The sequence below is a fragment of the Eleginops maclovinus genome, chromosome 13 (genome assembly GCF_036324505.1).
Source record: "Eleginops maclovinus isolate JMC-PN-2008 ecotype Puerto Natales chromosome 13, JC_Emac_rtc_rv5, whole genome shotgun sequence".
Lineage (NCBI taxonomy): Eukaryota > Metazoa > Chordata > Actinopteri > Perciformes > Eleginopidae > Eleginops > Eleginops maclovinus.
In genome coordinates, this window is record NC_086361.1 from 5891960 (window position 1) to 5908317 (window position 16358).

The 16358-nt window shown below is 39.4% G+C and overlaps 2 protein-coding genes across 2 annotated transcripts in view; both read left to right on the forward strand.

Annotated features, from left to right (window-relative positions):
- Nucleotides 1-10600, forward strand: part of rnf19b (ring finger protein 19B) — a 34195-nt gene extending 23595 nt beyond the window's left edge. Inside the window, exons 4-10 of the mRNA XM_063899164.1 lie at nucleotides 1571-1715; nucleotides 1808-1970; nucleotides 4376-4490; nucleotides 5284-5424; nucleotides 5518-5707; nucleotides 6385-6519; nucleotides 7037-10600. Coding sequence (XP_063755234.1) covers nucleotides 1571-1715; nucleotides 1808-1970; nucleotides 4376-4490; nucleotides 5284-5424; nucleotides 5518-5707; nucleotides 6385-6519; nucleotides 7037-7475 — 1328 coding nt within the window. The 3' untranslated portion in view covers nucleotides 7476-10600. The remainder of the gene's footprint in view (nucleotides 1-1570; nucleotides 1716-1807; nucleotides 1971-4375; nucleotides 4491-5283; nucleotides 5425-5517; nucleotides 5708-6384; nucleotides 6520-7036) is intronic.
- Nucleotides 10601-11622: 1022 nt separating this feature from the next.
- Nucleotides 11623-16118, forward strand: ndufs5 (NADH:ubiquinone oxidoreductase subunit S5). Its single transcript, XM_063899859.1, has 3 exons — nucleotides 11623-11758; nucleotides 12948-13168; nucleotides 15919-16118. Exons 2-3 carry the CDS (start codon nucleotides 12953-12955, stop codon nucleotides 16021-16023), a joined length of 321 nt encoding a protein of 106 aa, XP_063755929.1. The 5' UTR covers nucleotides 11623-11758; nucleotides 12948-12952; the 3' UTR covers nucleotides 16024-16118.
- Nucleotides 16119-16358: the final 240 nt, after the last annotated feature.

The following is a 16358-nucleotide window of genomic DNA, read 5'->3' on the forward strand; positions in this document are numbered from 1 at the left end:
AAAGCAGAAAAAAGTGAGGACAAGAGAGTGTGTCAGCGGAATAGCAAACAATAACAACTCTTTCTCTCTTACACACACACACACACACACACACACACACACACACACACACACACACACACACACACACACACACACACACACACACACACACACACACACACACACACACACACACACACACACACACACACACACACACACACACACACACACACACACACACACACACACACACACACACACACACACACACAGCCCTCATTTCAGCCAGATCTGACAGAGTCTCTCAGAGTTAAAATGCCAAAATGCTCTTTAAAGAGCAAGCAGAGAGCATTTCAAGCATGACACACACGCACGCATGCACACACACACACACACACACACACACACACACACACACACACACACACACACACACACACACACACACACACACACACACACACACACACAAAATTGATTTATGTTTTCTCTTTTAGCTCTTTGTCTATCTTTCCTTTAAAGCGCATTAGAGGACAAACTGCTGTAATTGTCCGATCCATTTCTCTAATGAGGTTTGGTGTCGTTGCCAAAACAATTGGACAAAATACTAATGAGATGAGACCATTATAGAGAATTTGTCCTATGTTTGAACTCTTTGTGGTTACCAAAAGGATTTAATGATATACTTTCTAATTTTGTTGAAGTGATTGAAAACCAAAATATCTTTATGAGTCATAAGTGATCACTGGCATATCACAAGGAGTTAGTAGGGGCACTTAAAGGGGGGCGGCGGTGTTTAACTAGGTCTAGAACTGCAATGGTAACACATTTATTCACTCTCTTCGCTAAAAGTTAGATGATTGATACCCCTCTCATGTCTGACCAATAAATATGAGGCTAAGCTTAGTTTAGCATAAAGACTGGAAACGGGGGAAAAGCTAGCCTTACTAACCAGCACCTAATAAAGGCACAAATTACCTCTGGCGAGAAGGTAATATATATTACGCTTTGTTTGATGTTCTCCTGCAGACCTACGGAAAAAATGCTTTCCTGATTTTCATGAATTTGCTGCACTACTTAACTGCCTTCATAGTTATCTTGTTGTGTGTTGTTTTAATCTTCACAAAAAAAAAATCAAAACGTGGTAGCTCTGAAAATCCCCTGTTTCTAGTCTCTATGCTAAGCTAAACTAAAAGGCCTGGTCACCTCATTGCATGAGGAAGAATTGCCCAAAAACTTAAACCCTCACACACTAATTCTTTTTTTCTTTATGCATAAAGAGCAATATCGTTTTATTGTTCCATTAATCTCACTCCTGTAGGAAAAACTTTATCAGTTATTTGTTAGAAAAGGTCCTTTTTTTCATAGATTTATAGACTGCTATATTTTTGTTATCTTATGCATATCATTCCATCATATATTACATTTTATTTGTATTTCTATCTTATTTTACAATTCAGCACTCTTATTGTGATGGGCGCGTTTTATTGCTGAATTGACCTCTTCTCTTGTCCTATTTCACCGTATAGTTGACCCTGTGTTAACCTACATATGAATAATAAAGAAAAACTCCTTGTGTCCCCAGCTGATGACATCAAGCCCTGCCCTCGCTGCGGCGCCTACATCATCAAGATGAACGACGGCAGCTGCAACCACATGACCTGCGCCGTCTGCGGCTGTGAGTTCTGCTGGCTCTGCATGAAGGAGATCTCAGACCTGCATTATCTCAGGTACCAAGCTCTCCCAGTGCACTTTTAGTATCAGCTCTTAGATTTCTTAAGATGTTACATAAATTAAACCTTTCCATTTCTCCTTCCATCAGTCCATCTGGCTGCACGTTCTGGGGGAAGAAGCCTTGGAGCAGGAAGAAGAAGATCCTGTGGCAGCTGGGGACCCTGATTGGAGCTCCGGTCGGCATCACGCTCATCGCAGGCATCGCTGTCCCCGCCATGGTCATCGGCATCCCTGTTTACGTCGGCCGCAAGGTGAGGAGCCCTCAGAGCAGGCTACTGGAGGAGGATAATAAACTCGAAGTATAGAGCACAGGGTTTGTGTCTAGGATTATTAGTTATTAAGTGTATTTAGTTTTAATTCTAAATGGCTAAAGTGCATTTTTGTTATTTAAGATGTATCTTCGGAGAAGCCAAGAAGATCTGCTGCGGTTTCTAGAGTTCTAGAGTTTTACTCTCCTTTTTTTGATCATGTTTACTGTTGTTGATCGTTTCCCTTTTCTTATGGATTTCAAAGTTCAGGGGTTTTTATTATCATGTGCACAACATCTTCAGTGTAGTTATGGCAATGAAAATCTTAGGTCCCCGAGCTCCTCCAACACTGCAGCATATTATAAAAGGACATAAGACAAAATAATAAAATAGAAAAAGAAATAATAAAATAAAACTGAAACTAAAAAGTTGTGCAAAATGAACAGAGTAGTTTACATTTTTAAATAGTGTAGGTATTTCGTTACACCAGTATGTAAATCTTGCAGATGAAGTTTGTATACCACAGAATAGAAACTCAATAAGTTAAATTATGCATGTTTTCCTGATGAATTCAAATGAATGAAGTACGATGATCCTGTGTAAAGTACACCGTCCAAGGCAAAGTAGCCCGAAAAACAGGTTTTACACATAGCTAACTTTATTGAGGTTTGGAGACTTTATTTTGTAGGATATTCTGCATTATTTTAAGTGTTGTTTTGATGACAGAATTTTGGGTTTCAAGACTCACTTCCAAAAAAAATCCAACATATAAACAGAAAAGGAAATAGAAACTTTACACGATAAGGGAATTTCTAACAGGATCTAAGTTTGAAGGGAAAATATGATATACTTATAATGTAAGTCTTGCACTTTGTTATCATAAACCCTAAAGGGGCACACGGTCTATGACAAACATTTGTCTCTGTACAGCTAATTAGGACGTCTTTCACCCAAAGCAACACCCTTTAATTTTGATAGTCCACTTATCGTTTATCTTCATCTACGGAAACCAGAAGTGGAAACCTCAGTGTGGTGGAAACACAAATAGTTCACAGCTCTGCCACAGTTTCTCTTTCAAAAATGATCCTCTGATGACAAGCTGGAATCAGAGTGCTGTCTGAGTTTCAGTATGATGCCTCCATTTTCAGCACAATGTTAAATGTTTCATAGAAATAAGAGAAAGCACTTTCACTTTGACCGCCACAAAACCGTTTCCATTCACATCACACTGACCTTAAGACAGACTTTAGCACTTCAAAATTAGATTCATTAAATACTCTCAAGTTATCAAATGTAAGGTCTTTGAGTATTTAAAGCATCTAAAGGTTTTAATTAGTAACTTAACAAATGTCTCCAGGTTCCTTTTAAGCTGAATGTCGAGGTTGCAGACAGATTCTTGAATTGAGTGAGATGTATTTGAGGCAGAGCTGGAATAAACTAAAATAAATTCAACTACATAAATAAATCCAAAGAACTTTTTGGCTTTCTGTGTCTTGTTAGTTTGATAATTATGGCTATTAAATTGGTGTAAAATATATTAAATATATAAACTTACAGTAGCAATCCTCAAAAATGTAAAAGTTAAAACCTGGAATTTCCAAAACAATCCACAACAATTTTAGTGAAGCTGTACTAATGTTTAGTATCTCAAAGCTCATTTAAAATGGATTTTAAAAAGGAGAAAGAAAATAAGCAAGCAGAATAAGAATACAAGACATAGAAGTGCATACTAAAATATAAAATAAATAAAATATTACATTATGATGTGCTGATTTTCCTCCTTTTGTGACCATAAGTAAAGTAGTATTCTAGATTTGTCTTGTTTTTTGCAATTGCTTATAGTTTGTTTAGACAGAAAGGGCAATGGTCTCTCAGCTAACCAGAGGAAGGAAATGAGATGAGTCATTGGCCTCACATTACCGCCATGCAGCGCTCTCTAGTGGAGTACAGTGAAACTGCACATCTCTCTTTGAGCCTTTTGAAGCTCTGGCACAGTGTGAAGAGTTGGAAGTGGTTAGCTAATTAAAATACCTGGAGCCTCAGGCACTAACTCTGTTTCCTTCATGTTCAAACCTGCGAGCAGTGAGATTTGGTTCTTAGACTCAACATATTTTAGGAGTTGTTTGAGTGGGGGCTGGTAACTTATAGCAATACACTTTTTTTTCTATGACTACAAGATGTGAAAAGTAAAGATTAAGTTAAGAAAAGAGGTTATTGATTTATTAACAATCACTCCTGGAAAAGCTTTCTGTAGTTTCACTGCAGTTTTTCTTTTCTATCTTTTGTCTTTCATCACAACAATGGCAACCTTTGACCTCCTCCCCACCCATGTTCAGCTTGAGATGTGACCTGTTTGCAGTGTGTGACACTTTTGTTAACCTCAGTCTCTGTCCTTTCCTCCGCTGCAGATCCACGCCCACTATGAGCTGAAGAAGATGTCCCGCCACAGGAGGAACCTGGCCATCACCGGAGGAGTGGCCCTGTCCATCATCACTGCCCCGGTCATCGCAGCTGTCAGCGTCGGTAAGACACTCCATGAGAGAGGGGAAGAACTTCAAAATACAGCAAATTAGAATGAATGCTGTTGTACAATAAATGGCTCCAACCTGATAAAATAACATTCAAGGATGCAGACTTGACTGACTTGATATTTTTCTGGGGCGGCAGTGGCTCAGTCAGTAGGGACTTGGTCTTGGGACCGAAGGGTCGCCGGTTCACGTCCCGATTGGACCAAAACAAATATGGAGCTCCTAGGCCACTCTCGAGGTGCCCTTGAGCAAGGCACCTAACCTCTATCTGCTCCCTTGACGCCGGGTACCTGACTGCCTCTCTGCTCTGCCACCTTTCCTCTGCATGTGGTGTGTGCATGTATTTCCTCTGTGTTTGTGCATGTATATCCTCTGTGTGTTTAATGTGTGTCAACACAACAGAGTAGAGAAAGCAATTTCCCTCTAAGGGATTAATAAAAGCATTTCTTCTTCTTCAAGTAATGCTGCAGAGATTTTGGATGGAAGTTCGCATCACTATGGTTCCCTTGAAAGATAGCCAATGGGAATTTTCCAATTGGATTTTATATTATTGTTGAAAATAAGCTCTGTGGTAAACAAACGTTTATAATAATACTCAGAAAAAAAGACGCTACTTTGATTTTTGATGTCTAAATGCAATCGCCAGGAGAGAAAATCTGACATGGAGGAATGATGCTGATAACCTTGCAATGGTATTCTGAGATCAAGTCTGTGAAGTTAATAAAATACTTAGGGATGTATGCATGTAGGCAGACAAGTTCTAAATCACTGTGAAACCCCCTCCTCAGGTATCGGTGTTCCCATCATGCTGGCCTACGTGTACGGCGTGGTGCCCATCTCTCTGTGCAGAGGAGGAGGCTGCGGGGTCAGCAGAGGGAAGGGGCGAGGAGTACGCATCGACTTTGATGACGATGATGGTCCAATCACAGGTGAGGACTCCCAAAAATGTCTGCAGAGTAGAGGAGCAGGATCTTCTTCACATGAGCTTCAATTTAAAGAGTATTTTCTGTGTGGTTCTGCAGTGGCGGATGCGTGGCGAGCCCTCAAGTCCCCGAGCTTCGGTGAGAGCAGTCTGGACGGGGCGGTCAGCGGTATGAGCACAACCTCTCCCAGCGAGGGACTCTCCGTGGCTCCAGGGACTCTGGAGGACACGCCACACTTCAACACCCTGGCAGGCAGCACCCTGGGAACCCGTGGCGGAAAGTACAGCAGGTGAGGAACAGAGGGGAGTCATGACTAGTTTAGGTTTGAATCAAAATAGGATACATTTAAACCAACAGAAGTCAGACACACTGGGATAACATATACATGCAGAAAACTGATAGAAAATAGGAAAACAACATTAATTCAATAATTAATTAATGAATTAAAAACCATAATTATTATGATTTACATTTTTTAAATAATAATTAAATAATATATTGTGTATATACATTATAAGGTATATATATATATATATATATATATATATATGTTTGTATTACCTCAACTACAAAACGTTTTGCCTACATATGTAAGAAAATAAACTCAAGATATATTTTTTAATAAAGCAGAAACTCATTAATATGAAAATGTATTATTATTCATTTAGATTTGTTTCACTTTTTTCCTTTTGCCTTTATTCAATTACATTAAAATTAATCCACAGAGATTAAATTAATTTAATGTACAAATACAACCATACATATATTTGTAGCATACACAAAAAATGCCTTAAAACAACAAAAATGCAACACGTAAAAGAAACAAACTCCCAGATAAGTCAGCCATCCACTCTCTGTCCCTTTCTGCTTCTGTGTGCCGTGCAAATATTAGATAGTGGTTTAATAAATCAAGTATTAATGACATTAACAATGTGATGGATTAAGAGTGTGTGTGTTGTGCTGCAGGCTGGAGGGGCAGGTGGGGGAGCTGGCTAAAGAGTCGGCCCAGAGGGAGACGGGCAGCCTGGGAGCGGGCAGCGACTGCGCCAGCACCCGAGGGATGGCCGGCTCCATCATCTCGTCCTACACCCTGCCTGACAGGTGACATCGCTGTCTTCTCAGCAATCATATCAGATATCACATTTTTGTGCAAGCAGCTGCCAATAAAATAAATATTGGTCCTCTTGTCGATAAAACTGTTTTTTGTATTGTAGGAGCTTTCAAACTATTTTAAATGGGGATTCAAAGCTGCCAAGCTGGAGAAAAGGGAGTTTTCCTGAATGATTGTTCGTTCAACAAATCTTCCTCAGTTACCATGTTCATAAAAAACATACAAACTACAATTCTATATAACAAAATTAACTAGCTGCATTGATGCATATATTTGTCCAAAATAATTGTAATAGCTGCAGGTCTGCGCATGATATACAATATTTTCTTTTCCACCCTTCAATATTCATGGATAACAATGTTCAAAGTCAAACTACAGTGGACTGAAAGCATCCATCCTTTAAATACATTTCCAAAAGAATCCATTGAAATAAATGGCCTCTAGTCTTCTTCTTCATCTGTGTGTTTGCACTCCGGGGGTGACTGTGTTTCTCCATTCTCTCTGCAGGGAGTGCACCAACCTGGAGATCCAGGTGGACATCGAGACCAAACCCAGCCATCTCTGCCTGACCAGCGAGGAGGACCTGACCCCGCCCCCGGGCTCTGCCGCCATGGCGACCACCTCCAGCGTGGAGGAGCCTCAGGACTGCAGCTCCAGGAGGGGCGGGGCTTTGTCCGGCTCCGTGCTGGGACTGTCCCCGGGCATGTCCATCAGGGAGGGGCTCAGAGACGTCACGCTGGCTCAGCCCGAGAGCATCCGCAGCGACCTGGAGATGTCGGACACTCAGTCTGACGACATCGCAGAGCTGACATCGGACGACTGTGACTCCCCCCACCCTAAAAGCTGTCATCTGGCGGCAGGTCAGCAGCTGCCCTCATGCAGGGCGCTGACCCCCCCCGAAGGCCTTCACTGTCCCGCGGACAGCAACGTCATTCTCTACGTCTGAGAGGACAGCTCTCGGGATTGCACAAAGGAAAAAGGAACCAATCCCCGACATCTCTTATCGAACTTCCTTCATGACTTTTTCTTTCTTTTGCACCGAAGAAACTGAAACGCTGACTTTAACTACATTTATTTAGTATACAGATGCCACATAACTGTATTAGGTTAGTGGAAAGCAATAATATTAGGTTGAACCAAATGTTTTATTTAAACTTAATATTATTGCTTTAAACTAACCTGATACAGTTACAGTATGTGAAATCTGTTGACACAATACATTTAATTAAAGTCAACGTTTACATTTTTCAACTGTGTCATCTCTGTCTTTGTTTCTGCGCCTCACAGACAACGTCTTAAAAAACGCGGACAGGGTTTGCTTACTGTTGTCTGTCTTATCTATCTACCTGTCAATTGTCAGGGTTCTACCTCTGAGATTTATAAGATGATTTATGTTTACTCCTTAGTGCAAAATGCCTTGGCTACTTAAGCAAAAAAACAAAAAAAATAAGGTACAAATTTCCAGAAATATTGCAAATCATACAATTTAAAAGAAGGGGAAGTGTCACCAAGCACAGCAGAGGGAAACAGATGTCAGGAGGGAGACAGGAGGCTGTTTCTCACAGTGTGAATGAATGTGGACTTTGTACTTTGTGGCTTTATTATTTTCTTTTCTTCCTCTATTTATATTCAGATGATGTTGAAATTGTATCATTTGCTGCGTGCATGAGTCTGCATGAGCCATGCCTTGTGTGACAGGTTTGTAACAGGCGGTGAGTTTCTGTAACACTGGGGAAAGTTCAGAGTTTACTTCGGAGGATTTAGCTGCACTTGAATCTCACTGCCTGCACAGAGGAAGAGGACCGAAATAAGAGTTTGAGTTCTGACAATGACAAGGTGAGGCAGTGAAATGCACTGAGTGAAGCCATTTTATCTTTTCAAATCTATTGAAGTGTTGGATCTTTCTCAGCTCTAAACGTTTTGAACAGTTGAGGACAGACCACTATATTAAAGGGGTTTGTCCTTCTGTTTTGCACTGAAATAAATATCAAACAGAAATGTATTATTGCATAAACATCCCTCTAAGGACCTTCTGAATATAATCTTAATTTAAAAAATGCAAAAGTCCTCAGACTTTTAGCTGGATACATAACTGTTTTGGATTTCCTGTAATCCTAATTTTCTTTATGAAACAGATAGATGAAATCAGCATGAATGTAGAAAGGGAAAGATCAAAACACCAGTAATAAGAGTTGGATTTTAGTTCAGATTTCCAACCAAAGCACATTTCACTTGTTGACTGGTTTAATGGTTTCATGTTAATAACTCATTTTGGCCTAAAAACTGAAAAAAACTAATATTCTGCTAATATTATATAAATGGCCTAACCTAACTTTCATGATAAGATGAAATACACCTTAATCTATTACCAAGTAGTTTTGTATAAATTCATAATTTAATAACGTATTTAAAGCGCTTAACATTGTGCAGGTCGTTGCAGTTCTCTGTCTGGAGCAATATAATTGGAGTGATAACGACTGGTAACGTCCATTTAATCAGCTGCAAATATTTGAAACGTAAAAAAATGAAATTGTTTGAAAATATTAACAAATATTCATTTTAACTTGTCAGAGCTCTTTTGATCAAATTGTTTGAATTCTTTGTCGAAATTCCCCCAAATAATCGGTTTAAGTTGATTTTAGGTGAAGAAAAACTAAAATAGCAAATCTGGAAACAGATAACAAAAACATTGAAAAGGCCAATTGATTATTGAAAAAAAACGTTGATTACTTTTTGTGAATACGCTCATCAAACATTCCCCTGTAGTTGTGATCATTATTCTCTTTCGCTAAATATATTTTTGAATTTATGAATTCAGCCACTACTTGCTCTCCAACCTAAAACTGGCTTCCTATCCTGCTTACATATCAGCCGGTCATTGTCAGAACTCTCTGTGTGTGTGTGTGTGTGTGTGTGTGTGTGTGTGTGTGTGTGTGTGTGTGTGTGTGTGTGTGTGTGTGTGTGTGTGTGTGTGTGTGTGTGTGTGTGTGTGTGTGTGTGTGTGTGTGTGTGTGTGTGTGTGTGTGTGTGTGTGTGTGTGTGTGTGTGTATGTGTGTGTGTGTGTGTGTGTGTGTGGGGGGGGGGGGTGTTCATGTGTGTGTGACATGGTCCAGTGTTTGAGAGTTTGCTGCCTTATACACACTCACTGACTGATACATCACACACCAATGGACTCATTTTGGTTTAGTGTTGACTGGCTATCTGACCCACTTGAATGGTGTGTGTGTGTGTGTGTGTGTATATATGTGTATGTGTGGGTGTGGACTCATGATGAATGTATTTGTCCCACTTTAGTTTTTGAATGAGCACTTGTGCACTTTATCTGAATTCATCGTATTTTACTTCTTTATTTTCATCATATTTTACTATGAGTGACTTCAGTTGCACACAACAGTCTGTGGTACAACCAAAATAAACCAATCACCTACCAGAAGGCCTTTTATGTTGGATGTAACTAAAGAATAGTTTGGCTCCAAAACATCAAATAACCACACACATTAAATAATCTTTCAGTGATCAAAGGACTGTAACTATCCTATTTTTTTATATTTTTCATCTCTTAAAGTTTCATTTTTGGAGCCAAACACTTCTGATATGGACCATACTCACTAGCTTGAATTGTGTTTAGCTTTGTAATGCCTCTGTGCTTCAGTTTAAAAAAGTTTCTGCAAAGAATCTTGGGAAACCTTTTTTCATCTCAGAGCTTTCTGGATTTAGCTGCTTATGTAACCTGGCAGTGCTTTGTTTGATCTGCACTCACTTGTTTTCCCCGCCGGTGAGAAAACACATGAATGTACCACAGACGGACACCCGGACTTCCTGAAAGAGTTTGAATGAGCGTTTACGGAAACATTTCCCATTGGGAACACAGGTGGTCTTGTTCTTACTTTAAAAAAGGTCTTAGAGTATATAGATAGCAATATTGAAGTGTTATTATATTGTTTGTGTATTTCCTGTCACTGTTAAAGCCCTGCCCTGCTCTGCTTGGCGTTGTACATGCAGGACTGTGAAAGACAACTTGTGGACGTTTGGGGGGGGAATAAATAAACACAATCTGATGTTGCACCAAACTACTGGTTTGTTTTTGTTTTGTTTCATTACTGTACAGTAATGGAACTCATTTATGATATGTATCAGCCTTTTAGTAACTGGAGAAGTCATGAGAATATGGAAATGTGCTCGTTTAGTCTAGAATATCTCAGACGTGTCGTTTTGAGTTGCTTAAGGTTGCCTTTCAACACAGTTAATCACAAACAAAATGTTGCATTATGTTGAAGAGAAATATAGTTTCCTTATTATGTGTTGAAATAAGATATAAATGTATTCCCTTTTGTTTACAACTGAGACAAGACTGGTCCAAAAAAGGGTTGAATCCAAACGATGTTTGTATAATCAAAGGCATAAAATCGTCAAATACCCAAATGTAACTATGGATAGATTAACATCACAATTAAACATATAGAGTGGTTCTAAAATCTTTCATTTCATTATGCACACAAGACATTTTCTTTTAAATCTTTCACATATTGTTTATTACAGATTTTTTAATGTTTGATTTAGGCGTTGAATGCAAATAACAGGTTAATACTGTATATGAACCAAACAGTAGTGACTAAAAACTGACAACTGATGTTTGAAGTCCCACAAAATATTACTGAGGTAGAGATTTTCATGCTTCTAATCATCAGTTAAATTCTTACACAAAATATCTATTTGTGTTATTATTGTGTACATATTTTATATTATATTATAATGTATATTTTATTATATTATATTTTACATTACACCAAGGGTTATTAGTTTAAATGTCCCTACATGTACATTAATGTTATTTTACAATGTATGGCCTTGTCTTAAAGGCGGCGTTTTCTAAAAATAGTAATGTGTTTTTTAATGTTCTGTGTAAACTTATACAAATGTTACTGAAAGTGGCTTGAACTAACACATATTTAGTTAGATTTTGCCTATTTTGTTATTTACAAAATATTTGAGAACCACTTTTAATACAAGCAAGCAAGCAAGTTAGGAACTGGGGAAGATTATGTATTAGTAACTGTTTTTATGTGACTGTCTCCCTTTTCCGGCAGCAACAGAGGTGAAAGCTCGTCTCTTCACGTCACTGTCTCTCATTCTACGGCCGTGTTTTGGTGTGCCGTAAAGCGAAACGCGTTGGTTCGGCAGAAGGTTAAAGCGAACCTCTCTGGTTGAAGTGATTCCTACCAAACACGGTAAATACAGATATATATCTGTTTAATTTGAGTGTTTATACCATCACCTTAATTATATAGACACGGTGTGATGCGTATTTGTCTTTTAAAAACATCAGTGTTAATACAGAGCGGCCTGTTAACATGGACAAGCTGTCGTTGAAGGAGACTGGTTAGCATAACATGCTAACTAACGCCTGACAGGGGACAGCTTTATAGAAAGAGTTTAAATGAATGTGTCATGACTCAATTTAAATGTATATCAAGCTTATACAGTAGTGTATTTTTTTTTTTTAACAGAGGGTTAGCCAGCCTTATTGTAACATGAGTTAGGTAAGTGCTAGCTGGATAACTATTCGACAGGTTAGCCATTATTTTAAAGGATAACATAGTTTATTGTTAAGTTTTATTTTACCAAGGTTATTTCACCGTTTGGACAAAGAAAACAGAAATGGGAGTTGAGACGTGTTTTTAAAAGCAATACTCATTTTGCATATTTACTCCTTGTTTAATGTTATAGTAACAATGTCACTTCCATCGAAGTGTGTAAAGCAGGAAGTGGCAATTAGACAGCACTGTTTCTATTATATTGGTGCCATACCAGGTCAACTATGATATCAAATAAGGGTTTTCTCATTTTTAATGTTCATACTGCACTGTTGCTTGCATAGCTTCTGGTTTTTGTATTTGTAATTTAAATAACGCCATCGTGTGTACAGAGAGGTGCAGCAGCGCTTTCCTACTAAAAGCCTTATATACTACACAACCCTATAAAAAAAAACTCCCATCAGTTGAGAAATCAACAACAAACAAGAAAGCAGATATTATGAAAAGGCTAAAACCTTTAGCAGAAACTCGTGATTTTATTTATTTAATCCCTCAAGGATTCAATCAGCCCAGTTATCAAAGGGCATTTTGTTTTGAAACTAAGCAAAACAAGTCAATAATGCACGAAAACAGTCTTAATGTTGTAAGACTAAATACATCTTGAAACGTTTCTTTAAACTTTGTTAAATTATGTTCTAATCTAATATTTCACAACTGTTTAAAAGTGCTTTTATTAGCTATAATGGCACTTATACAGCTTAGTAGCAGTCTTTCAAGGCTGACTTTTTTATTCTGCCTTTTTATCTGTGTTTTCTCTGTCTTCTCCGCTACTTCCTGTTTGTATTCCTCATTATTCTCTCCTCTCCGTCTTCTCCCTCATTAGCAATCATGCCGTTTGTGGACCTGCAGTCAAGGCTCGGCATCAACGTTGATTCCTGGCTGCTGCAACAGAGCAGCCTTCAGCCCAGGCAGAAGGCGGCGCGCTGCCACGTTTTTGAGAAGGAGTGGATCGAATGCTCCCATGGCATCGGGCAGATTCGCTCCAAGAAGGAGTGCCAGCTGGAGTTAGAGGATTTCAACGAGTGCTTGCACAGGACGAAGACAGTAAGTGTGTGAATGCTGTCTGACTCCTGTGTGCAGTGAGGAATTGTTACTGCTGGAGAAGGGATGCACAGTATGGTATTTTTTAGGGATGCACCGATTGTAATGGTAGCACAATGCAGACTAATGCAGCCTACCCCTTTAAGAGAGAGAGTGGGGGATACGTGTGTGCACGTGTAAGCGCGAGAGAGAGGTTGAGCGAGCCATAGTAAGTTTCTGGAAGTCAACAGGAGTAGCAGCAAGTATAACAAATCACAAATATAAACGACGGCCTCCCAAGAACACTGAATGATGGATTTAATTTACTGATCCTCCAGACACCCGGTACACGGGGCAGAAGTCCTGCAGCGTGCAGCAGCAACTCCTCACAGAGGAGAGGAGACTTTAAAGTTACGGCAGACTTTAAAGCCGTAACTTTAAATGACTTTAAAGTTCTAATCCTTTAAAATGATGCCCTGATTTGGTTCATCAGATTTAAAAACAACGACGCTAATGCGACTTCTCCCGGTCACGTAGCAAAACAGAAACATCGGCGACTGCCATCGGTGATGTCACCTTATTTTACCAATGTGCCAATGGTGGTAAATAGAACTAACATCAGCCAATGCCGATGTCTCACCGATGTATCGGTGCATCCCTAGTATTTTTTTAACCAATACCTTTGAGGACTTTACCTCTTATAGCCGATGCCAATAATTTCACATTTTTATATTTTAAATAGTATTCACCAAATGAATCTTCGGCACATTAAAATAAATTGCTTGTAGGTTTCTAATAAACTCACTAAGAAAGAATTATCTGTAATTTAACCGCTATATAGCATAAATATCCCACGTTTCTGCAACATAATGCTGTCTTAGTCTTAAACGTTGGTGTAGTTGAAAGGAGGAATGGAAGGGAGCATTTTTCAAGCAGGTATATTTAAATAAAAGCATTTAAAAAGCTAAAAGTGATAGCAATAGTATAGAAATTAGTAACCAAAGTGTCCAGAAAGCACCGTCATCTCAGCCTTCAAACAGTGTCAGAGTGGAGCTGAGGTCAGTGTAGAGGCTGTGTGTGTCAGCAGAGGAGAGACAGCACCGCCCGCTCACTGCTAATGTGCTGCAGCAGCAACGCCTCCATCAAAGCTCCACCTCGCATTCTTTCAGAACATGAGGAGGAAGTGCTGATTTAAGATGAATGTCAGCTAAGACGAGATATTTCATGATGAGGAATCACATTTGATTTGGATGGAAGTCTGCATGTTTACAGCACAGGACTGAGGCAGGGAGCATCTTTAGGTTTTCTCATCTTCACACGGTGAATGGAGTAAAACATAGAGTTACAATCACTGCTTTGGGTTTATCCTCCTCAAAGAGAATCAAAAAAAGGGGGAGGGATACAGAGGAACTAAATGTATACGTATGTTTACCTGTTTTGCTGTTAATATAGATTGTTGGACTCAGACTGTAGTGCTGAAAATACTTTTGAAAAACTAAACAGCAGTGTCTTATTCAATTAATCATGACCACGATCTCTCATTGTGAGCAGTTTCATGTAGGAACTATTTTCCCTCTTATCAAACTACATCTGGCAATCATATCAATACACAAGTGTGCATGGAGCAATGGAGACGAAACTCAGAGAGACACGGGGAGAGCTGGAACTTTGATGGCAAACACTGAAGGTTTATTCTGAAGTTAACGGCCGGAGAATTGACAAGACATTTGCTGCAGCCACGAGTTGACACAGCGGTTGCCCGACCAATTCTGAAGCACTCCATTACAATACGAGGTTTTAACTAGTTCCAAATGGCCAATCAGCATTCTTCAGTCGCCAGACTAAATAAATATGGACCCTGAGTCTAACTAAAGCTGTCGTACATGGCAAAAGAATGTACGCCAGGCATCCTACGTTCCAGATAAGATGGCTTCTAGACGTCCCTGAACAATAAACTAATCTCAGGTCAGCTTGTGCTCGGTCATAGACTGGCATCAACAATGCGCCCAAGCTGCCCCTCCTTAAGGGGGATTACAGCAACCCCAAGGCCAAAGAACTATGCCATGGGAACACAGACAGGGGAAGGAGAAAATTATGAACTAAATCAAAGGTTAAACAGCTAAACTAAAGATTCCCTAACGACATGTATTTAGATACCGCTAGCTCACCTTATAGTTATTAATGTTGTCATCTGGTACGGTCACAAGCCCTCCTGTCCACGAGGAGATGCACGCTTTCTTCTGCGTGGTGATAGGGTTTGTGGATGTAGTTTGATTCGAAAGAAAAAAAAAGTTCCTACCAGAAACTGCTCACAACAAGATGTGGGTTATCTTAAAGGGGCCCTATTATGCTTTTTGGGGTTTTCCCTTTCCTGTAGTGTGGGTGATAGGCTGAGGAGCGGGACATTTCTAAGTGGTTGACCAATCACAACATAGCCGGCCAGCTAACCAATTAGAGCAGACTGGGCTCTGGTTTCAGACGGAGGGTGAAAAGAGGTGCTGCGGCACAGGCAGTATGAGAAAAATAAAGAGCTTTTTGAACAGTAAATCATGGAGACATGTCCCAGGAGAGACGCAACATACAAATGTAAAACTGAAAAAGGAGCATTATATATCCTCTTTAAGTAACCACATCATGATTTCTGGAAAGAGACATTGCTGTTGAGTTTAAATTCCAAAACTCGCCAACTCAAAACAAAACAATCCGTATTGGATAAAAAACGGCTTTTAGATGTTTGGGGGGAAATGTAACGCCTTCTCCTCTTCCTCCCACAGGTCGAGAGGCTGAAGGCGATCCGTGAGCAGCGTGATAAAATGATTAAGGCGGGGACATACACACCACCGCCCTGCCATTCAGGAAAGGGTGAAGAGTCTCCATGAGGCACCAGCTCTGCAGAGCTCTCCCTGTTCTGGTCTCACAGCCATCCATATTTCCTGTTCCCTGTACAAGTTAGCAAATAAATGTTATTATTAAATATCCTCTTCATGTCTTTTCTTTCCCTGTCTTCTTTTTCTCACTTTATGCAGTGTGAAGAAGTAAAGAATGAAAACACTTGTTGAACAAATCTCAGTACTTTCAATAACTTATAAGAAAATACTAAGTCATATGCAGAAGTCAAGTATTTTTTTTTCTCAAGTGCTGTACTCAAATTAAATTGAGAATTACCTGATCATTTAAATGTTGTGCTACTTTGTAACATTTCCAAGGGTTACGT